Source organism: Rana temporaria, chromosome 2 (genome assembly GCF_905171775.1).
Source record: "Rana temporaria chromosome 2, aRanTem1.1, whole genome shotgun sequence".
Taxonomy (NCBI): domain Eukaryota; kingdom Metazoa; phylum Chordata; class Amphibia; order Anura; family Ranidae; genus Rana; species Rana temporaria.
Window position 1 is genome coordinate 259,359,726 of NC_053490.1, and position 24,879 is coordinate 259,384,604.

At 42.0% G+C, this 24,879-nt stretch overlaps 1 protein-coding gene across 2 annotated transcripts in view; it reads left to right on the top strand.

Annotated features, from left to right (window-relative positions):
• Nucleotides 1–24,879, top strand: part of LOC120926690 (AP-1 complex subunit beta-1) — a 191,531-nt gene that overhangs the window by 125,669 nt on the left and 40,983 nt on the right. For both annotated transcript variants that reach the window (XM_040336836.1, XM_040336837.1), the window contains 5 exons: nucleotides 7,361–7,507; nucleotides 11,474–11,619; nucleotides 14,882–15,011; nucleotides 19,371–19,455; nucleotides 23,582–23,668. In XM_040336836.1, the coding sequence (XP_040192770.1) occupies nucleotides 7,361–7,507; nucleotides 11,474–11,619; nucleotides 14,882–15,011; nucleotides 19,371–19,455; nucleotides 23,582–23,668 (595 nt within the window). The remainder of the gene's footprint in view (nucleotides 1–7,360; nucleotides 7,508–11,473; nucleotides 11,620–14,881; nucleotides 15,012–19,370; nucleotides 19,456–23,581; nucleotides 23,669–24,879) is intronic.

Consider the following 24,879-nt stretch of genomic DNA (forward strand, 5'->3'; position numbering starts at 1 on the left):
TTTTTGCATAAGGCGGGCAAGTGGTAAAGCAAAGACAGGGAGTGAGGAAAGCTCTCTAAATGAAACACATACAGTATTAAGATTTGCAAAGGTTCCATGCCTTTCTCCCTTCTGTCTTTAGCCCCATTTGCGATGATGATGTACACACTATATATGGTCATCTATGGCTTTCTTGTTTTTACTTTTTCTATTGGGTTGTTTTTGAATAAAATGTCTTGCAAATATTGGCTAAACCATGTGGACGTAGGCATTGTAATCCCTTAATGATTTATGATGTCTTAAAGTGGAGGTTCACCCAAAAAAATCAATTTTTAACATTAGATTGGGCCTAATTACGGGAAGCAGAATCGGGTGTTTTGTTTAAAGTCAATGCAGTACTTACCGTTTTAGAGATAGATGTTCTCCGTGGCTTCCGGGTATGGGCTGCGGGACTGGGCGTTCCTATTTGATTGACAGCCTTCCGACCGTCGCATACAGCGCGTCACCAGTTTCCGAAAGTAGCCGAACGTCGGTGCGCAGGCGCCGCATAGAGCCGCACCGACAATCGGCAACTTGTGATGCGCTATATGCGACCGTCGGAAGGCTGTCAATCAAATAGGAACGCCCAGTCCCGCAGCCCATACCCGGAAGCCACGGAGAACATCTATCTCTAAAACGGTAAGTACTGCATTGATTTTAAACAAAACACCCGATTCTGCTTCCCGTAATTAGGCCCAATCTAATGTTAAAAAAAAAAATTCGGGTGAACTCCCGCTTTAACTACATTGGAGTTCTTGGAAAAATAAAATGTCTTTTGTTTGAGTCATGCAGCAAAAACTTCCCTCAATCAGTTTCTCCATGGGAAACTTCCTTAACATTTATAGCGATCTTTTGTGTGCATGTTTGATTGTGGATGGTCATGAAGTGCACCAGTCATAAACATCTGATTGACATGCAGTTTTCTAGCCTGTTCACAGAAGTCATTAAGGTTCAGCAGCACAATTCAGGCTTAATACTATTATCTTTGAATACATGACTCCTGTGATTGCAAATCAACCCCAAATTGTCTCTGTGGTTTAAACATAATGCACTTTTGATATATATATTTTTTTCTTTTTAAAGCATAGACGATCTAGTGTTGGAAATAAGGCAGCTGTCAGATAGGTGGTAATATCCTACTACTAAGTGATGTAAACTGGGCCGCAGCTGTGCCTGATAAATGGTGACTAGAGGCAGGGCTGGTGCAAGGATTTTTGACACCCTAGGCGAAACCTAATTTTTCTGCCCCCCCCCCCTGGCTCCACCCCTGCTCCCACCCCCTTTCCCCTGCCCATGTAAATGCCCATCAAATGCAGCCTAACAGTGCCTATCAATTAATGTTTGCTTGCTTCCATTCATTCGGGAGTCGGGACACAGACACAGTCCTTCACCGCCGCTGCACCTCTGACACTATGTGTGAATGGAGTGGTGGCTGCCTGCTGATGCTGAAACTTGGTTAATTGCAGCAGGGCGCCCTAGGCGGCTGCCTAGTGGTAGTACCGGCACTGACTAGAGGGGAAAAGTCTCTGAAAACATGTCAGTTGGGTCTCTAGATTTAAACATTTATGACTGCTACCCACAATAATGAAAGATGCAAGCAACTTTCACATGTGTTTTCAGTAAAATTGGCAGTAGTTGTAAACATATTTTTTCTTTCAAGCACTTTCTCTTCTCCATAACTAATTAATAATTGTATCTTTCTCTGACAGGTTTTACATTCTGTGTAAGTTTTCTGTGTGTGTGTGTGTATATATATATATATATATATATATATATATATATATATATATATATATATATATTCCCGACGAGTGGATTAAAGTAGAACTAAAGGCAAACCGTTTTCATTTTGGATAGAGCAAGGGATAGTTATAACCCCTGTCAGATTTTTTTTTTCACCAACTGTGTCCCAAAGATTTACCTTCACTTCCTGTCCCATAGCCTAACAGCAAGCAAGAGGAAATCCCTGCAAATTAAAGGTACTCCTTGGGGACCCCAGATAACCAGAACTAGTGACCCCATTGGAAGATTTTCTCTCTCTTACTTTTTTGGGGACATCTCAAAATTTGGGATTTTCTTTTACTTTCACTGTTAATGATAACAGTAGAAAGGACAAATGGAGAGGGTGAATCTCCCTAATGGGCAGAAAGACAGCAATAAAAACTGGTGTTCTAATCCGTCTCCACTCCATCCAAAACTAAAAAAAAATATCTTTTTTTTAAGGCCAGAACCTCTCAAATTTTAACTGCGATCTGGGTTCTTTGTCAGTGGGGTAAATAACAATTAAAGCCCAACAGGGGTTTCAACCTTTCCCTTCCATATAAAAAAACAGATGTTTTATGGCTATATGTGTGACAAATGGAGAGATCGCATTTGTCGATGACTGTACAGGGAGTGCAGAATTATTAGGCAAGTTGTATTTTTGAGGATTAATTTTATTATTGAACAACAACCATGTTCTCAATGAACCCAAAAAACTCATTAATATCAAAGCTGAATATTTTTGGAAGTAGTTTTTAGTTTGTTTTTAGTTTTAGCTATTTTAGGGGGATATCTGTGTGTGCAGGTGACTATTACTGTGCATAATTATTAGGCAACTTAACAAAAAAAAATATATACCCATTTCAATTATTTATTTTTACCAGTGAAACCAATATAACATCTCAACATTCACAAATATACATTTCTGACATTCAAAAACAAAACAAAAACAAATCAGTGACCAATATAGCCACCTTTCTTTGCATGGACACTCAAAAGCCTGCCATCCATGGATTCTGTCAGTGTTTTGATCTGTTCACCATCAACATTGCGTGCAGCAGCAACCGCAGCCTCACAGACACTGTTCAGAGAGGTGTACTGTTTTCCCTCCTTGTAAATCTCACATTTGATGATGGACCACAGGTTCTCAATGGGGTTCAGATCAGGTGAACAAGGAGGCCATGTCATTAGATTTTCTTCTTTTATACCCTTTCTTGCCAGCCACGCTGTGGAGTACTTGGACGCGTGTGATGGAGCATTGTCCTGCATGAAAATCATGTTTTTCTTGAAGGATGCAGACTTCTTCCTGTACCACTGCTTGAAGAAGGTGTCTTCCAGAAACTGGCAGTAGGACTGGGAGTTGAGCTTGACTCCATCCTCAATCCGAAAAGGCCCCACAAGCTCATCTTTGATGATACCAGCCCAAACCAGTACTCCACCTCCACCTTGCTGGCGTCTGAGTCGGACTGGAGCTCTCTGCCCTTTACCAATCCAGCCACGGGCCCATCCATCTGGCCCATCAAGACTCACTCTCATTTCATCAGTCCATAAAACCTTAGAAAAATCAGTCTTGAGATATTTCTTGGCCCAGTCTTGACGTTTCAGCTTGTGTGTCTTGTTCAGTGGTGGTCGTCTTTCAGCCTTTCTTACCTTGGCCATGTCTCTGAGTATTGCACACCTTGTGCTTTTGGGCACTCCAGTTATGTTGCAGCTCTGAAATATGGCCAAACTGGTGGCAAGTGGCATCTTGGCAGCTGCACGCTTGACTTTTCTCAGTTCATGGGCAGTTATTTTGCGCCTTGGTTTTTCCACACGCTTCTTGCGACCCTGTTGACTATTTTGAATGAAACGCTTGATTGTTTGATGATCACGCTTCAGAAGCTTTGCAATTTTAAGAGTGCTGCATCCCTCTGCAAGATATCTCACTATTTTTGACTTTTCTGAGCCTGTCAAGTCCTTCTTTTGGCCCATTTTGCCAAAGGAAAGGAAGTTGACTAATAATTATGCACACCTGATATAGGGTGTTGATGTCATTAGACCACACCCCTTCTCATTACAGAGATGCACATCACCTAATATGCTTAATTGGTAGTAGGCTTTCGAGCCTATACAGCTTGGAGTAAGACAACATGCATAAAGAGGATGATGTGGTCAAAATACTCATTTGCCTAATAATTCTGCACTCTCTGTAGTTACTGGAACAGGAAGTGAGGAAAATTAATATATGCAATGGTGAAGCGCTTTTTCCATATACTAATATGATCAGAATGCTATCTGAATATTGTCTCCACAGTCTCGCTGACTACTTTCCCTGGTGCTAATCCCTTCTTCTGTGCTCTGGTAAATGATCTAATATCTCCACCCGATGATTTGGATTCTATCCCTTTAACGCACTCTCCAGCTCTCTCCAATCGCTCAGCAGTATAGAAGACAAAAAATACTACACAGCTTTTTATCCTTTTAAACATTCATTCACTCTCTCCACAATTTGCAGAACTGTACTCACATTAGAATGGTGCTAACCACCATTTGTAGAAATTACTCTATAGTTTAACAGCTGCAGCTCTCCTAAGCTACTTACAGATCTTCTGCTTTACCCATGCGTGACAATGTCATGCAGTAACCCCAACACCTACACATTTCATCACAGGGTCCCTCCCCATGAAGTCACGTGACTCTGACAAAACGCGTAGGAGTGGGGCTTACGGAATGATGTCATCACACATAAGTTAAACGGAAGATCAGTAAATGGCATAGGACAGACTGTTTAACTGGAGAGTAATTTCTGCATATGCTGGTTTACTTTGGTGCAGTTTAGCATCATTATAATGTGAGTGTTATTCTGCAAATTGTGGAGAGCGTGAATAAATGTTTAAAAAAGATAAAGTGCTATGTAGTATTTTCTGTCCTATATACTGCTGAGAGGTTGGAAAAAGCTGGAGAGTGCCTTAAGGGGACAGTATCCAAATTATCCGTCTGAGATATTGGATCATTGACGGAGCACAGAAGGGGAGGCATTACCACCAGGGAAAGTGGTTAGCGGGACTAAGGAGATAATATATGTCCACAGAGGGGGATGCAAGCCTTATTTGACCCTACATAGCTAATAAGGTCATGGAGACCAGGTGAGACCACAACTCATTGTGGTCAACCAATTACAGTAGCACGTTTGGTGAAAAAGAAGCCCAACACAATAACTTTTGAGAGACTTATTTTAATTCTGAGTATGTATTTTTTTGTGATTTGATTATCCTAAGTATTGATCACGTGGCTCCAAATTGGCCCAGAAGACCTTGGTACGCCGAGATCATAAAGATGGCGGTAGGAACACCTTGGAAGCTTGCGCTTCATTACGACCTGCTGTCGCAAGGTCCAGTGTTCCACCCTTCCTTACAAACTCTAAGTTTAACGGTTTGGCTGCTGAGACCCACATTCTGAGGAACAGAGGGATCTCAGGTCCAGTACTTTCTATAATTATTAATGCTAGAAAGCTAGCTTCCAGACTTATTTACTACAGAGTCTGGAAAGCATATGTTTCATGGTGTGAAACCAACAAATGGAATCCTCAAAGATATGACATAAATAGGATTCTTGCCTTTTGCCAGCTAGGAGTGGATATGAAATGAGCCCTTAGTACCATTAAGGGTCAAATATCGGCTCTATCAGTCTTCTTTCAAAAACCACTGGCATCTCATTCCCTAGTGCGGGCCTTCATTCAGGGGGTACTGCAGATCAATCTGCCAGTCAAGTCTCCCTTGTGCCCATGGGATCTGTATTATCAGTGTTGCAGAAGAAACCCTTTGAACCTATTCGCCACATTCCACTGATTCTTTTAAGCAGGAAGTTGGCCTTTTTGATTGCTATCTCTTCGGCTAGAAGAGTATCTGAATTAGCAGCTCTTTCCTGTAAAGAGCCTTTAGTTTGTCATAAAGACAATATTGTACTACGACACCATCCTGCCTTTTTACCTAAGGTGGTGTCGGCTTTTCATTTAAATCAGGACATTGTCCTGCCTTCCTTTTTCCAGATCCGCAGACAGCGGAGGAAAAATTATTACACTCTCTAGATCTCGTGAGAGCAGTAAAGGCATATCTGCAGGCAACCGCTCAGATACGTAAAACAGATGGTTTGTTTATTTTGCCAGATGGTCCCAAGAAGGGACAAGCGGCATCAAGATCCACTATCTCCAGGTGGATTCGACAGACAATTATTCAAGCATATGGTTTAAAGAATAGGACTCCTCCTTTTTCTGTTAGGGCGCACTCTACCAGGGCAATAAGTGCTTCATGGGCAGTGCACCACCAGGCTTCGGTGACTCAGATCTGTAAAGCTGCAACTTGGTCCTCAATCCACACATTTTCCAGATTTTGTCAGGTGGACGTGAGAGGACAGGAGGATGCCGCCTTCTGGCGAAGTGTGCTGCAGGCAGCGGTAAAAAGCTTCTGGTCCATGGCGTCCTGCTTGATCTGTGTCTCCCCCCCTTCATATGGAGCATTGCTCTGGGACGTCCCATTATGTAAAGATAAAGGCTCTGTGTCCCGTGGTGTACGATAAAGAAAACAGGATTTTTAAAACAGCTTACATGTACACTCCTTTTCTTGGAGTACACCACGGGACACAGAGGTTCCCCCTTCTTATGGGAACCTTATTTCTTGCTACAAAACTGAGGTGCTTCCCTGATGGGAGGGGTAATATGGAGGGGAACTGTCTTCAATTGGTTGTGCCAGTGTCCAATCACCGCTGCTGATCCTTAACCCATTATGTAAAGATAAAGGCTCTGTGTCCCGTGGTGTACTTTAAGAAAATTATTTTACAGGTAAGCTGTTTTAAAAATCCTGTTTTTTACATTTTACATTTTTGTTCTGCAGCCAACATTCTTGATATATCAATGTGTAAAGCTCGCCATACACGATACAGTTTTTTTGTTCATCTTCCATTAGATTTACCTTCAACTATGTAGTGCAAGGGCCGTCCTGATTGTATACAAATTGGGAAAGTGTTTAGATTTGACCTCATATTGCATGGTTTTGGTAAATATAAAGGAAATTGTATAATGTATGGCCAGTCTTAATCTCTGTCCCATTTGGCTTTCTGTAGGCTTTAGTGGTAGCAATGTTGATCTCAAGGCAGCCGTCCCCTCCCCTTTGCCCATAAAGACGACATAATACATCTATGTGTCATGCCTTGTTCTATAAATTACATGCTGCTACCTTGAGACTTTTCTGCAAGCGATCCCTGGTCCTTGGCTGCATCTTTTGAAATAAGAAGCAGGACAGCATATAACCTGGTTTTAGAAGACTATTTTTGTGTGCTTTTCCATTTTATTTACATGTGTGTACTAGGATCTTCACTAAATATTCTATATTTTGGTGACTTGGCTTTAATTGCCCCTGAAAAGATTTTTTTTTCTGTTTATGATGAGGCTTTATGCATGGCTTCAGAGCTCGGGAAACAATAACATTTCCTGTGCATCTGAAATCAAATTTTTAGCATGACGTTTCAGTTTAAAGCAGATAGGAGCTATCCCACGGAGTGTCCAGTCTTGTAACTGAATAGTGTTTTTTCTTTTTCTTTTTTTTAGGTAGGACAGACATTTATTCCTTCCTCTGTACCAGCTACTTTTGCTCCATCGCCTACTCCAGCTGTGGTCAGCAGCGGACTCAATGATTTGTTTGAACTTTCAACTGGCATTGGAATGGCCCCAGGAGGATTTGTGTCTGCAAAAGCTGTAAGTACGGCTGACTTTCTATTGCATTACTTTTGATTATATGGAATATGAGACGCCATTGATCACTATTAAATTGGCATGCTTTAATGGATTTCATATATCTGCCCACACATCAAAATGACACATCATTAACCATACACAGCTTTTTCTCTTCCTAGACCAGTTCATCGGGTTCAAATGTATTTAGATTCCTCAGTTCTATTCACTGGTGTTTTGTCATTAAATTATAACATAATGTACCTAACCTTTTTCATGCAGAGCACAGCAAGTGTTTGCAGACAATTAGGTATTCATCACCTGCAGTGAAGTTTAGCAAAGTTGTTTAATTTCCCCATGTTGTTAAAGTCAATTACCTGCACTTACACAGAGATTCTGAATGTGACATAAGAGGATGGCGGGTATTTTTATGTTGCCTCCGGGGGGACAATATGCAAATACGATTTTCCTGTCTTATAATGGACTGTTTTGAAATCCATAGTCTGTAGTACAAGCTAGTGCCCTGAGAGAAAATCATCTATAAAAAAAAATGCAGTGCTTGTTGTGTTTTGTTTCAATCATTTTGTAAAGCCCCATCATGTTCTTTGGTGTTTTACAGAGATCACATAGTTATTTTATCAGCCACTGCCGCAATTAGGATTTATCATCTAACTCCTCTACAGATACACACATAGAAACAAGAAGCCAGTGCTGAGCTTACTATAACTGTTGTCATAGTTTCTGCAATTCAGTAGTTTATCAGTTATGCCAAACATGTTCTTTCTACAGGTTATTGAATGCACAGCCATTGTCCCACCTGACACTAAATAAATCTTGTGATGGTGGCTTGCATAACTCTGGTATGTCTTTGAGAAATAAGTAAAATAACGATGCTGTCTGGAATTGGCATTGTCTGAGCAGAATCATGTATTTTCCATAGTAAAAAAATGTAAAAAACCCCGGCAATGATCTTGTCTTATTTGCTCCCTTTTGGTTTGCAAATTAGATCATTGGATACTTTTTTTGTTATACTTGTTTTGATTAAATTTTTTATTTTTATGTAAAAAAAATTACCCGTTTGATCATTTTGAAAACTGAGAGCTGTCATGTCCTTCTAATTCATATCTTGGACTTCAGTACAATTATTCCCTATGTTGAACAGATGAGGAGTGGGGGAGGGATAAAAGTGTTACTAAACCCAGGAGCCTGCATTCACTACATCTGGTCTCCCACAATACACAGAACATGGAAATGCAATTATTTTAGTAAATATAAACTGCTAAATACCTTTTCTTATCAGCTGTATATAGCAGTCTTGTGGCTTCTATCCACGTCTGTTTTAAGCTCGTAGAAGGCATTTTTCATTCTACACTAACTGACCTATGAGGCTGCAGATCCTATGACCCTTTGTCTGCACAGTACTGATTGGCCCTGTGTTGATCACATGCACCTTTCCAAGAATAAAAAAAAAAACTCTCTAGCAATACACATCAAACTGAGCATGTGCAGAGTGCCCCAGTGCTCTGTTCTATCAGGAGATGGATTGGGGACAGTAAAAGAAGGGGAAGATCAGAAGACGGGATCAAACTTTTTACTCAATGCAGAGGACTAACCCCTTAGGTTCTACTGTGAGTATAACAAGCATGTTTTACTGCATATACAGACTGATTTTACTGTTGTGGGTTTAGTAACACTTTAGGTAGTTTAAGAAAAGACAACTGGGCAGTGCTGACACCATTCAGTCCACAATAATGCTGTGTTGTCAGCCAACAATGGGGAGTATTGCATTTCTGACAAATCAAGTATTTTTTTGTACATGCAGGGTCTTTTTAGAAAATTAAAACATTCACCAACCTATATGACTTGATTTACATGCAAGCTATATGGTGCGATGTACCACAAATTATAATTCGCAGTACTGGTTAATACCAGTGTTCTAGACCAGGGGTCTCCAAACGATCTAAACAAAGGGCCAGTTTACTGTCCTTCAAACTTTAGGGGGACAGACTGTGGTCACTGGAAGTAGAATAGTTGCTGACGTCAGTGGGAAAGAAATATATCCCATTATTGGTGTCAGTGGGAGGAATTGTGCCCCGTTGGTGTTATTAGGAGTAATTGTACCCCACTGTTGGTGTTATATGGAGATATTGTGCCGCACCTATAGAGGTACAATAGGAGTAATTGTACTCCATTGTTGGTGTCATATGGAGATATTGTGCCGCACCTATAGAGGTTGGTATAGATGGCTCAATCTCCATTTTTGCGGACGATACAAAAATATACAGGGCTTCACATCAGGATACAGACATTTTACAGAAAGACCTAAATAAAATAATGGGGTGGGCAACTACATGGCTAATGAGGTTTAATGTTGAAAAATGGAAAGTGATGCACTTGGGGCTAAGAATTTAAATGCAAACTGTTTACTAGGGGAAGGACCTCTGGGGTAATCGAGAATGGAGAAAGATCTGGGGGTTCTGGTAGAAGACGGACTGAGCAATAGCAGACAATGTCAAGCTGCAGCAAGCAAAGTCAGCAGACTATTAGCTTGCATAAAAAAGGGCATTTACTCCAGAGATAAAACGATTATCCTGCCACTTTTTAAATCTCTGGTCTGGCCACATCTTGAGTATTCCATCCAGTTCTGGTCACCAGTCTTGGGGGGGGACAGGATGGAGCTGGAGAGAGTCCAGAGAAGGGCAATTAAATTGGTAGGCGGAATGAAGGACCTCAATTACGAGGAACGACTGAATTTGTTCTCCCTGTAGAAGAGACGCTTGAGAGAAGATATGATAGCAGTATACAAATACCTCAATGGTGATCCCAGCGCAGGAAGGAAACTTTTCAGTCTCAGGGAGTGTAAGAAGACACGGGCCACACAATGGGATTGTAGGAGAAGCGGTTTAACCTTAAGCTGCTTGGGGATTTTTCACTGATCGGAGCGATAAGGATGTGGAACTCTCACTTCCACAATTGGTGGTGTCAGCAAGGAGTATTGATATTTTCAAAAGACTCTTGGAGGTGCATCTTAGTGAACACAATATACAGGGATATGGGTAATGATTATCAACATTGACACACATGCACCTACACAGGTTGATCTGGATAGACTATTGTCTTTATTCAACCTTACCAACTATGAAACTATCGTTGGTGTCAGTGGGAGGGACTGTGCCACATCGCTGATGTCGTTGGATATTCTGAGTAATTGTGCCCCATTGTTGGTGTCAGTGTGGAGGGGGGGGGGTTATGCCACATTGTTGGTATACGAGGATGAAATAGTGCCCCAAGAGCCGGATAGAAGTAAGCAAAGGGCCGCCGTTTGGAGACCACTGTTCTAGACTGTGTACAGTATGTCCTCTGATCATTTTTGGTATTTGCAGTGCCTGAAACATATTCATACTAATGCATTTAACACTAATTAAGCAGCTGAAGGTTCTAATCCTCGTGTCTAGGAAATCATTTGACAAAATATAATTTAAGTTGGCATGAATATATTGCCAAATCTGCCATATATCTTCTGTTGAATTGGGCTTTTCTATAGTCAAGATTTGTTACAAAATAAAAGCTTCTATAGATGTATATTGTTTATCTATCTGGCAGAACAGTGACAGTTGACTGAGATATTTATGTAAAAACTAGGGGGCTTAATTAAGAAAACTCAAGGCTTCTGCCTATTGTAGACTAGCAGGTTTTAGCATCTGTTTCTAACTGGCACTGGAAAATGAAACCTGATGTCTGATTGGCTGTTTTAGTAATACCTCGGCAGTTCTTTGCTCCAGGTTTTCGAAATTGTCTCTCCCTGTGTAAGGTAGCCTTTCATCATAGCATGTTTAACATTTGCAATATTAACAGTTAAACTCTCTTAATGAGGATGCCTCTATTTTAATGTGTAAACACTTTATTCCCATTAAACAAATTAAGTCAAACATTGCTGTGGTCAGCTAATTGGATAATATTCCTGTAATTGCCATATGGGTTCTTTCCTAGGTTTGGCTGCCAGCTGTGAAAGCAAAAGGACTGGAGATCTCGGGCACATTTTCCCATCGGCAGGGGCATATCCACATGGACATGAACTTCACCAACAAGGCTCTGCAGCACATGACCGATTTTGCCATCCAGTTTAATAAAAACAGGTTAGACATGTTTCCGTGTGGAAAACCAGATTACAGAGACCACACCGATTGATTAATTTTTCTCCTTTGTTTAAACATCAATTATTTTAGTGTTCTTTGTTAAATGCTGTCAACTGTCAGGGAAAATATTCAATCCTTTTGATATTGTTAGCAATTTTATTGTCTTGCGTGTAGATTAAAGAGTAATCCAGCCAAGTCCTTTTTTATAAAAAAAAATGTTTTACTGCTTTCCAGGGCTTTGTTAGATACATTTCCCCCCTCACTTCTGTCTTGCTAACTTACTAGCTTCTAATGCCCACAATACCATATTTTGCCTTATTTTTAAGGGATGTTGTTGGGTTAGTGGAAACAGATGGGTTTTTGTGTTTTGCTTCTGACATGCCTTTGCAAAGTGTGTAGGAATACAATATTTGAATTTTGAGCTGCACTGTATAGGGCAACATTTATTATTACATTTTTTTGTTTGTTTTAGGCGTCATGCACGTAGTACATTAATTACGCCAGTTTTAGGGCTGAGTTACACTTGCTTCAAAATGTGTCATTGGACACGCTTTTCTAAAGCAGTTTGAATCAAAGCACCTGTTGCTAAATAAAATTGTTACCTTACAGTCCTGTTCACACATTGTGGTTGCTTTGCTTCAAAAGTTGTACCTCATTGCTTCAATGCGTCTTCAAAGCCTCCATTAAAGTCTATGACAAAGCTTGCTTACAGTACCTGAAGCTTCTGAGGAGCCTTTATTCAGCGTTGGCTTTGCTTTGTTTTGGAAGCATTGCAGGTAGGAGATATCCCAGAATGCACTGGGAAACCAACAAGCGAACCTTCCGGTTCATGTGTATATATTCTGGAAGTGTCTGAAGCAGACGTCACATCTGGCGTGGAGCAGCAGAAAAGTGAGGCGTGTCCGCCCTGGGGAGGAATAACTAGCAGATGGCACGTGTTGTGTGCAACATGGGAATGCTATAGCAGAAGGTGAGCGGGAACTAGAGAGAGAGGACCGAGAGGCAGAGAATCGGCAAAGCTGCTGAACCAGAGCAGGAGAGACTAGCAGATGCCACATGTGGTGAGCAGCTTGGGAGCAATAGAGTGGGAGGTATGCAGGGACCAGAGAGAGGAGAATCAGCTAACCAGAGGATCAGCAGAACTGGGCGTTATTACTGAGTGGAGTATCAGCAGAGCTAGGAGTTACCACTGAGAAGGGGATCATCTAAGCTAGTGGTACTACTGAGTGGGACATCAGCAGAGCTGGGGGTACTACTGAGCAGCAGGTCTGCTGAATTAGGGAAATAATAAGCTGGGGATCTGCTGAACAACCGATCTAATAAGCTGGGGATCTGCTGAACAGGGGTACTAATGAGCTGGGGATCTGCTGAACAGGGGTAATAATGAGCTGGGGATCTGCTGAACAGGGGTACTAATGAGCTGGGCATCTGCTGAGCCGGGGTACTAATAAGCTGGGGATCTGCTGAGCCGGGGTAACTACTCAGCTGGGGTTCTACTGGCTTCTTAAAAAACAAATAGAAAAGCAACACACACACACAGGGCGTTTGCCAAGCTTTATTTAAAGCTTCAAAAAAAGCATCATCTAAGCAACAGTAACACATCAAGGAAGCATGCTAAAGCAGTACAATAATGTGTTGAAGCAAGAGTAAATGAGCCCTTACATGTGTTTTGAAATTTTTTTTTCTGACTCGCTATGTTAGTCCATGCACACATAAGCCTTTATAAGCATTTGGAGACAGGGTGGTTTAGAAGCAGGAAAAACACATCAGCTGCTAGTTCAGGTGAAAAAAAAAAAAAACAGAAAACGCACATTAACCACTTAAGACCCGGACCTTTAGGCAGCTATTGCGATTTGGCACTGCGTCGCTTTAACTGACAATTGCGCGGTCGTGTGATGTGGCTCCCAAACAAAATTGGCGTCCTTTTTTTCCCACAAATAGAGCTTTCTTTTGGTGGTATTTGATCACCTCTGCGGTTTTTATTTTTTGCGCTATAAACAAAAATAGAGCGACAATTTTGAAAAAAATGCAATATTTTTTACTTTTTGCTATAATAAATATCCCCCAAAAATATATACAAAAACATTTGTTCCCTCAGTTTAGGCCGATACGTATTCTTCTACCTATTTTTGGTAAAAAAAATCGCAATAAGCGTTTATCGGTTGGTTTGCGCAAAATTTATAGCGTTTACAAAATAGGGGATAGTTTTATTGCATTTTTATAAAAAAAAAAAAAAAAAAATGTTATTACTAATGGCGGCGATCAGCGTTTTTTTTTTTTTTTTTCCCCTGACTGCGACATTATGGCGGACACTTCGGACAATTTTGACACATTTTTGGCACCATTGTCATTTTCACAGCAAAAAATGCATTTAAAATGCACTGATTACTGTGAAAATGACAATTGCAGTTTGGGAGTTAACCACAAGGGGGCGCTGATGGGGTTATGTATGACCTCATCTGTGTTTCTAACTGTAGGGGTTGTGGCTGTAGGTGTGACATCATTGATTGTGGTTCCCTATATAAGGGAACACACGATCGATGACAGCGCCACAGTGAAGAACGGGGAAGCTGTGTTTACACACAGCTCTCCCCGTTCTTCAGCTCCGGGGAGCGATCGCGGGACTCTAGCGGCGATCGGGTCTGCGGGTCCCGCGGTCACGGAGCTTCGGCCCGGTTCGGCTCCTTTTGCCAATCGTGACGCGGCTTACGCGACGGGGGGAGAGCTCGTTTTTGGGCAAAACGTCAATCAACAGCATGTGAGGAACGCCCACTCCCGCGGGACTCGCAACCCGGATGCACGGGTGAATATGCTGTATCAAGGTATGTACAGCATGAAAAAAATAAGAGCCTTAATTCGATTGTAATGTGGGGGGGCAGTGGAATAAAAAAAAGTTGTTTTTAAGGGGGAACCACCGCTTTAAGGGCAGCAACTTATAGCAACCAATCAGAATTTGCTCTGGTGTGGTCAAACTAAACAAAATTGGTGCAGCAATCTCACCAATGCATTCATAATAGTAAGGGAATGTCTTATGTGTATGCCAGAAATTCTGATTCTTGCTATTGCAGAAATGGGGTGAAGGATGGTGAGGCTTATTCACTTACTAGTGTGCAAATCACTTTAAATAAATGATGGTTCATGGCACGATGGGTAATGGCACTTTACTTTATCAAAGCCCTTGGTGCTGCGTTATTGAATTACCTAGGCTTTTTAAATTGTGTTCATATAGCTTGTTTAAGTATGTTTGTTTGTGTTTTCTTAGCTTTGGAGTGATTCCCAGTGCCCCGCTGGCTATACATACACCTCTCATGCCCAACCAAAGTATTGACATTTCCCTCCCACTCAACACCCTGGGGCCTGTCATGAAGATGGAGCCACTTAACAACCTCCAGGTAATGAATTGCTTTGCAGGTGAACGTGTAAATAATTGGCTACAGTATCATCTACACTGGCACATTGGAAGGAGTGCTGTTGGCTTTTATTTTACTTTAAGTAAGAAGCCAGATCCCAGCAGACATTGTAAGCAATCACAGTGATAGGAAAATGCTTCCAAGGCTGGGGCACGCATCCACTCGAGCATATTCATTGTATGGAATCGGAGCTCAGATGTTTTCCCCTTTACTAAATAGAATAAACTCTGGTACACGCTGCTATTTTTTATTTTTTTTTCATTCAACCCAGCAGGCTTGACGAAAAAAAATTGATAGCTCAGGTCAGAGTCGCTGTACTAACTATTTGATGTTGGTAAATAAATCTCCCCTGCTGTTCTATTTTGTTCTGACAGGGGTTGGACCCTCGCCAGAACACTCCAGGCTGAGAGCGCTGATCGGGAGCTGGTCAGCAGACCTTTTTTAGTCATGACCGGCTACAGTACACACGGGCCGAATGTCAGCCGGTTTCTATTGAACTGGCCAATGCTGCCTGCGTTTGACCTGTGTGTACTGGGACCAAAGTTATTGATCTCGCCAAATCTGTTGAACATCACTTTTCTGAACTGTAAATCATTGTAAAAATGGGAAATGTAACCCCTTGTATCACTTTGTATGTTTGATGGTCTGTAAAGATTTAGTCAGTTCTAAAAAAAACTTTTACAGTTTTTTTTCTATGAAATATATTAGCAATTTAAAAGCGCAGTGTCATTTATGAAGCTATAATCGTTCTACATAAGGTAAATAATTATAAGTAGTATAGGTAGTAATCAGAAACTGAAAGGGATCATGGTACATGACAGTACAACAAATAAGAAATGTTGTGTCAGGTATCCAATTTCGAATGCTATCTTCGAATTTCGAATGCTATCTTCGAATTCCTATACGTTGTACTGCCATGTGTCGGCATCTCTTTCAGTTTCTGATTACTACCTATTCTACTTATATTTACCTTGCGTAGTACGATTATGGCTTCATAAATGACACTGCGCTTTTAAAATGCCAATATATTTCATAGAAAAACTGTTAAAGTTTGTTTAAAGGGGTTGTAAATGTACAATTTTTTTTTCTTCCTAAATGGTTTCCTTTACCTTAGTGCAGTCCTCCTTCACTTACCTCATCCTTCCATTTTGCTTTTAAATGTCCTTATTTCTTCTGAGAAATCCTCACTTCCTGTTCTTCTGTCTGTAACTACACACAGTAATGCAAGGCTTTCTCCCTGGTGTGGAGTGTCGTGCTCACCCCCTCCTTTGGACTACAGGAGGGTCAGGACGCTCTCTACGTTGCAGATGGAGAAAGGAGATGTGTGTTAGTGGGCGTCCTGACTCTTCTGTAGTCCAAGGGAGGGGGCGAGCATGACACTCCACACCAGGGAGAAAGCCTTGCATTACTGTGTGGAGTTACAGACAGAAGAACAGGAAGTGAGGATTTCCCAGAAGAAATAAGGACATTTAAAACTAAAATTGAAGGATGAGGTAAGTGAAGGAGGACTGCACTAAGGTAAAGGAAGCTATTTAGGAAAACAAAATTGTACCTTTACAACCCCTTTAAATCTTATTTATATATTATATATGGGGTGTCACTCATAGACTTTGTCCACAGGGGCTAAACATAAGCCTTGATTCTTCATCTTGAAAGCTCTGTTAGAGTTCTGTAGGTTAGATGTGGATCATAAACGGAAATTAAAATCAAGGAGCACACAGACCTGTGTAGATAATTGCTTTTAATAGATAAATGTAAAAAGGAAATTGTACTTCCAAAGAAGAGTTTTGTACACTGCCACAGCTCTGCTTTATCTGTGCTATTTGTCTCTACACGGTCCTCAACAGGTAATTATTCACAAATGTAATTTTCTTACACCTTTCCGGTGAGCTTTAGGCCAGTCTTGCATACAGCAAATTTCTTTCCGGCAACCACAAATTTGCGGCATTCCCTTATGAACACAGTCAGTGTTGATGTGGAAATCCTTCCTGCTGGGCCATTATCTATGCGGCCACTATAGCAGTCCCAAGCAATAATCTGTGGTAGAACTCAGCATGCTGGTTGTACCCAAGTTGATCGATCGATCAACTTGGTACATTCAGCCTGCCCATACATGGTTCGAATCCTGGCCGGTTCAGCAGGAAGCAGATTGGAACCCTGTATAGCCTGCCTTAGTTAGAGTGTATTCCAAGATTCACACACAACATATCCAAGTAATTGCCAGCATCCAATCAAAAGACTGCACTGTAAAATGCAGATCAATTTGAACAAAACAGAATTTTGTCAGTGCATAAATTGGACTACATCTGTCTAGTGTACACTGGAGCTTTTCTACAAGGTAGTCCTACACGTGACTGTGGTAAAGAAAAATTAATGGCCTGTAGACTTGGTTTTGGTGTCTAGATTGGCAAACTGACAAAAAAAATAACACTTCCCTTTTGTTCATTGAAGAATGCAGTTTCTGCTTTAGATGGGCATAGTGCCTCTTTCAGGAGTGGGACGCTAGGTACAAATAACCGCCTAAAAAATGGTCCAATTCTGACGTTTCTCACATATATGTACAAATCTACATATTTGTTGCTGGAAAACTCCTCGGAACCCCCAAACATTACATATTTTTCAAGCAGAGTCCCTGGAGAATAAAATGATGGTTGTTGCAATTTTTCACACAATATTTACACAGCCATTTGCAAAATTAAGATTTTTAGGAAAAAATACACTTTAATGAATTTGCACACAAACACAATATCATTCCAAATTTCTTGGTAAAATATAAAAGATGATGTTATGCCCAGTAAATGGATACCTAACATGTTCACTTTAAAATGATGTATGCTCCTGGAATAGCAACAAACTGCAGTATCTAAAAATCTCTATAGGCGATTCTTTAAAAGCCTTTTCAGGTTACCAGTTTATTACACAGGCAGTCTGGCCCTAGTATTATTGCTCTCACACTAACGTTTGTGGTGATACTTCACATGTGGTGCGATCACTGTTTACACATGCATGCGGAATCTACATGAACAATATCCCTTGTGATAGCATGGCGTGTGACAGGTCCTCTTTTTATAGAGAGAACTGGGGTCTATTAGACCCCAGATCTCTCCTCTGCCCACCAAAGCATCTGATCAAACTGACATCGGTTTGATCAGATGCTTTACAAGCCTGTAACAGCTTGTAAACAAACAGCAACTGGAAGTGACAAAATCCTTGTCGCTTCCAGTTTCTGATGTAACAGAGGGGGAGGAACAACGGATGTTCCTCTTACTCTGTACAGTTCATTCAATGTGACTGGTTGCATCAGTACTGAACTCCCCGGTGGGACAGAAGAGCCCGGTAAAGGGGGCAAGAGGGGGGGGGGGTGAACTCCTTCCGCCTCCTGTAAAAGTGATCAGGTAGCTGTACAGCTGCTCTGATCACTTTTACTATGTAGGGAATTGCCGACTCTGAATATCATGGCTGCAGCTGCCATTGGCACCTGCTGCTGACTGTCAAATCCTGTAAGGAGGCAGGGGAACCAGCCACACTCTGTGTGTCAATGGGCGCACACAGCCTGGGAGCAAGCCCTCAGGTGTGCCCCCATAAGAAGCGGCTTCCTATGGTGGCGCGCAGAGAAGAGGGGGATCCCAGAAGAGCAGGTTCAGGGCTGCTCTGTGCAAAACCAATGCACAGAGCAGGTTTATATAACATGTTTATTATTTTTTTTAAACAGACTTTACCACCACTTTAATATACACTAGTCAGCAGAAAAATGAGGTTGCATGTTAAAATGTCATATATCTTTTGATATGCTTGTGACTGGCATGGGGTAAACTCGTATCACCCTTGTATATTCTCTAATATGACAGCAGCACATCCCCTCCATCTACAGATCTTTTAGCTTTCGGGTGTGTCCTTCCACTGGATTCACTACAATGGATTGCATACATGGTTGTCTGTATGTGTATGGAGTTGTACTAATTCATAGTGGCAGGTGTTCTCACCCCTTCATGGGATTGCATGACACGACTGTCTCACAGCACAGTGCTGCAGACTCCAAATTCATGTGATGAGAATATTCATGGGGACACTTATCTGAAGAAAGCAGAAAATGTAATTCTTTGTGTTTTGTTTTTGGAAATATGCTTAAAATCCATTTATTTCAGAGATATACAAGAGTACACGTCACTCCTGTTGATGTAGCAGAGAAAATGATTTAGAAAGAGCCCAGTGTTGCGCTGCAGGGCTGAAGGGTTAATGGATGTTGTGAACCCTTTAAATCATCCTTTGGATCTCTGTTGGCAGGGGTCTTTGTACTAGTTGTAAATCTAACATGTTAATTTTCGGTTTTGTACCTGATAGGTGGCTGTGAAAAACAATATTGATGTTTTCTACTTCAGCTGTCTCATCCCTTTACATGTATTGTTTGTGGAAGATGGGAAAATGGGTAAGAAACAATGTGTTATTCTTCCAGGGGTATGTGGCAATTTTAATATTAGAATTGGGGAATTTAAAATTGGATGTTTCAGACACTTGTGGTATAGGTGTGGGTGTTTTAAAATGTGTGTTTTCTTGGTTTTTATAATATTGTCGTAGGGGTCATCAACCTTTGCCAAATTCGTGACATTTTCACAACCAATAGACAAGCAATGAACAATACTGCACCATAGCTTTGGCTTGCTTTCAATATTGTGTTATTTACACTCCTAATTGTACTGCTAATGGCAAGTTAAATTCATTAAAGAGGTGCTACTGTTGCCTGCACAAAATTGTAATAAAATCACTGTTGCGAGTGATATCACTTGCAGCACCTAGCTAAATTAGATATGCTTATAATTGTCCAAATAGCTTTTAGTTGCCAAATCTGTGATTTCATAAGTCCTCCCTGAATCCAGGTAGCGGCCATCGAAGATATGGGCATATAAAGCCAGCTCCTATGTATTTCCAGGATTCTGTGCAGCTCACTGCTCGGCATTCTCCTCCCAAGGTCACGCCCGCGCAGTAATGACACTGCGAGGAGCCCATAGAAGCTTGGCCTGCTCGAAAACTCCTGGAATCAATGAAACGGATATCCCCGGAGTCAGCAGGACAGCCATCATACCTCAGATCAATCTCAATTCATGCATTTTCAGACCGTAGCCCCGATTTTTGCTCCTTTAGACCTCAGCTCCTGCACCTTTGGCCCTCGCATCAGCCCCAGTTCCTGCACCTTTGGCCCTCGCATCAGCCCCAGTTCCTGCGAGGGCCAAAGGTGCAGGAACTGGGGCTGATGCGAGGGCCAAAGGTGCAGGAACTGGGGCTGATGCGAGGGCCAAAGGTGCAGGAACTGGGGCTGATGCGAGGGCCAAAGGTGCAGGAACTGGGGCTGATGCGAGGGCCAAAGGTGCAGGAACTGGGGCTGATGCGAGGGCCAAAGGTGCAGGAACTGGGGCTGATGCGAGGGCCAAAGGTGCAGGAACTGGGGCTGATGCGAGGGCCAAAGGTGCAGGAACTGGGGCTTATGCGAGGGCCAAAGGTGCAGGAACTGGACCATTGTCAGGGGGAGGGAGGGCAGGATCTAGGGGCAACCTTATTGTTAAAAGGGCTTCTAGATTCCGATAAGCCCTGCAACCACGCGTGGGGGTGGGGGGGCATGGACATTTTCATCAGTACACTGCAGAATAGCTGCTCTTCGATTGCCAGGAAACAGGTAGTGTTAATTGGTTGGTTGTATTTATTGTATCCAGCAGTCTCTCGTTATTTTATAACGGTATCCTATTGTTTTTTTTGTTTTTTTTACTATTGAATCCTGTTTTCTTAATACAACAAAATGATTCTTTAATCTTTCAACAATCTTTCTGGTTTTGATTGAAATATTTTCAAAGCTTCTATCTTTCTATACAGTTGATTCTGCATGGTTCATCTCTTGATAACTGTTTTTTTCATATTCTTATTTTATAAGTTTAAAATTTACCCACAGCAGTCAAAGTGGGAACAGCCTCATTAAATATGCCCTCTTTGTAAAAAGGGGCTTGTAAATGGGCATTTTGGATTATAAATACATTTTAAGAAAAAGACTGTTAGGTTCTTGTTGAGTTTTGCATCAAATGGTCATGATGGTTGACTGTGTTTTATACCTGTATGTTAAATTCACAAATCTGCTTTTACTATTCAGATCAGATTTGGCTTTCCCTATGTATTGAGGGACCCAAGCTTATTGTACATTGGTGTTCTTTAAGTAATTGACTGTGGAATATTCAAAAATTAACAGTTTGCTATTTTTTTCAGTAGTTTGCCACCAATACAAGTGAATTTCTACAAAATTAAAGTTTGCCTGTAGGAATGTAAAAGATACAAAAAAACATAATCGCCACCAGTTTAATGCAGGCATTATCTTTAAAGGTGTCAGCACACCTTTAGTTCTCTTCCAAATCACCCTAGGATTCTCTGTTATTCACATACTGACTCAATTTCAGAAGTCAGCAGTTCTGCTTCCTGTACCTTACTATTGGATCTTTGGTGTGATGGGTATTTTCAGTGGCCAATAGTGAGACATATTTGGGCCAAAGTACAGACTTGTGTAAAATCCCGATTTGTCTAATAGGCTCCCTGGGTTTGGGGCTTCTAGCACAATTGTAAGGATAACTACGGCTCAATTCACAGCTATGCATATTGCTTTTGAGCATTTCTGCGGTGCTTTTTGCGTGTTTGTAACAGCGTTTTACCGCGATTTGTGTGGTTTCTTTTTTACATTTACTGTATATAGCTGGTTGCTAATGAGCTATAGCTAAGGTTGCTTAACAACCAATGAGTCATCAGCTGTCAGCGGGCAACTGCTGGCTAAACAAAAATCACCAAAAAGACAGCAGGGGTTCCCCCCCCCTAAACCATACTAGACCGAAGATATGGAGGGGACACTCCCACGGCAAAACTTTACAAAAATGGCGTGAGGGTCCCCCCCCCTCAAAATCCATACTAGACTTCTATCCAAGCATGCAGCCTAGTAGGGTCAGGAAAGGGAGGAGACGAGCAGGTGCTGTAACATGGAGACTCCCATGTGATTGGGTATCGTACCCCTACCCATTCACCAAAAAAACAGTGACATGTAAAAAAAAGAGCTGGTATTTGACAAGTCCTTCATTAAATAAATGGCTCTGAGCCTTTTTCTCCCCGAGCCTTTTTCTCCCCGAGCCTTCTTCTCCCCGAGCCTTCTTCTCCCCGAGCCTTCTTCTCCCCGAGCCTTCTTCTCCCCGAGCCTTCTTCTCCCCGAGCCTTCTTCTCCCCGAGCCGTCTTCTCCCCGAGCCGTCTTCTCCCCGAGCCGTCTTCTCCCCGAGCCGTCTTCTCCCCGAGCCGTCTTCTTCTTGTGCTGTTGTTCTCTCCCAGAGCTGCCTTCTCCCACACCACTGTCTTCTTCCTCGCCGCCGGTTACCTGCTAAAAACAAAAAGGCCGCTCTGGTCCTGAGGCGGTCTTCCTCCGTTGTAATGTCCCCCGCTCTCTGACATCTCTTATATAACCATAGGGTGTGGCCATCCGATGATGTCACCTGGAGAGCCCGCCCTTTGTAACATCACTTCCAGATTCCAAAAAGCCCCCTGCCCACAGACCCTGACAACCACTGGCCAGGATTGTCGGGAAGAGGCCCTTGTCCACGTCAACATGGAGGCAAGGTGCTTTGGGGTGGGAGGTTGCAGAGCCCCCACTGCCCAAAAGCACTCACCCCCCATGTTGGGGAGCACTCGCTCGCCCCCCCTCCCTATCGTGACCTAACGGGCTGCATGCTCGGATAAGGGTATGGCTTTTGGGGGGACCCCACACCATTTTTTTTTAACGTGGGGGTGTCCCCTCCACATCCATACCAGACCCTTCGGGGAGGGGGGGGGCCTCACCCGTGTTTTTCGTGGATTTTTTTAGCTGGCAGTTTTTTTTTTTAACATTCAGTTGTCGAAGGGGAAGCCTGCCGACAGCTGATAACTCATCTGTTGTTAAGGATGCGGCTTCTTGGCCCACTTCTTGGCAACCAGCTATATACAGTGAATGTAAAAAAATACTCAAATCGTGGTAAAAATGCAGTACTTGCATTTTGGATGTGGGTACATTATAGTCTATTGCATGCAAAATGCAGAGGCACAAAATTGTATTGATGTGAATGTGTTCCATAGGAACCTATGTTAAAAAAAATCCCTGCACTTCTGCAAAAAGCAGCAAAAAACGTTTTAGCGTGAATCAAGCTTAAATCTATATGCATGCACTTGTGTTTTCTATATTTATTTTTTAGTCATTTTGTAGTAGTTTTCTTTTTTGTAGAATTTTTTTTTTAAGCAGTTTGATTGCGTCTTATATGTAAGGAAATTTACTGCAAGTTCAAAACGTTATCCAACCAATTCAATTTTGTTTAAGTTATTAAAACCATTGTCATCAACTAAGCGCAAAGTCATGCAAGTACCTTTTCTAGTTCATTCTGTAACCCAACCCACCGAAGAGCTGAATGTCCCACCTAGTAACTAAATATGGCTGTTTTAATGTTATGTTCTTTAACACATGGACAGATCTTGCCCACCCCAAACTAAACTTTTCCTGTTGTACTTTACCTAGAACGTCAAGTTTTCCTGGCCACCTGGAAAGACATACCTAATGAAAATGAGCTACAGTTTCAGATCAAGGAATGCCATCTGAATGCAGGTTAGTTACAATGTTTCTCACTTGACTCAGTTCACATTAGGGGAATAAAATGTATTTGCACTTTGTGGTCAACATCTGTTGCTGGTATCGGTAGATTGAAATTAACATTTACATAAAGCTAGAGAATTTAGAAGTGCCTTGTAAAATAATATTGCCCAAGGAGCTGCTGGAAGATACAAGGGATGTGTATGCTTCAAACCTCGAGTGCCTTTGCTGTGCTAAGTGCACTTGTGTATCAGCCTGCTGCTGATCTGTGTATACCTGAATCATGTGCTTTATCTGTACTAAGCCTAAAATTGCTTAAAAGGGTAAGTTTGTATGCTTTTTTTTTCCCCCCTAAATTATAGCTCCCCCTATGCACCGATATAGCATTCATGTACTTTTTTTGCAAACATATCTTACTTTTTTTGTGCTCATCCATGAATCATACTGCGGCGTCGGCGGTAAAGTGCCACTATTTTTAGCGGCGCTTTTACGGTTTGCAGAGGTTTTCGCATTTAATCCCCTCTTGCGGCCGAAAAAGGGTTAAAACCGCTGCTGAAGCGGTACTGGCCATTGATTTCAATGGGCAGGGGCGCTGCCAGCGCACCACTCCATTGTGAAAGCCCTCGGGCTTTCACATTGAAGTGAGAGGAGAGACGCTTTCAAGGTGCTTTACAGGTGCTGTTTTTAGCGTTATAGCGCCTGGAAATCGCCTCAGTGTGAAAGCAGCCTAAGGGCTCTTTCACACGGATGTGTACGGGCTCCGCTTTGCTCAGCAGGGATCTCTCCGTTCATCCCCGCTCAGCAGGCAGATGACAGGTTGGTCTCTGCACACTGAGTTCCTTTTTTATCTGATCCGATCTGCCAGATGGAAAATGGGGTTTCCATCCGTCTGACTTTAGCGGATCGGATGTCAGCGGACATGTCACCGCTGACATCCGTCGCTCCATAGACCTGCATGGAGCATCCGTCTGCCCATGTGAAAGGGGCCTTAGTAATGTCTTTCTTTCTCAAAGACTTTAGGTCATGACACAGGAAGAAGTTGACCAGCTGACCTCAATAGCTCTCACCCTGCATCATCCACCCTCCCATTCCCAGCTGCACGTTTTTTAAATGAAATGCAATTAATCAGTGATCACCCTTCTCACTAAATATACAATCAGATTGCATAGTGTATGGCTCATCTTTATACAAGTACATAGGAGGAAGTGGGCTGAAACCCTCAGCTG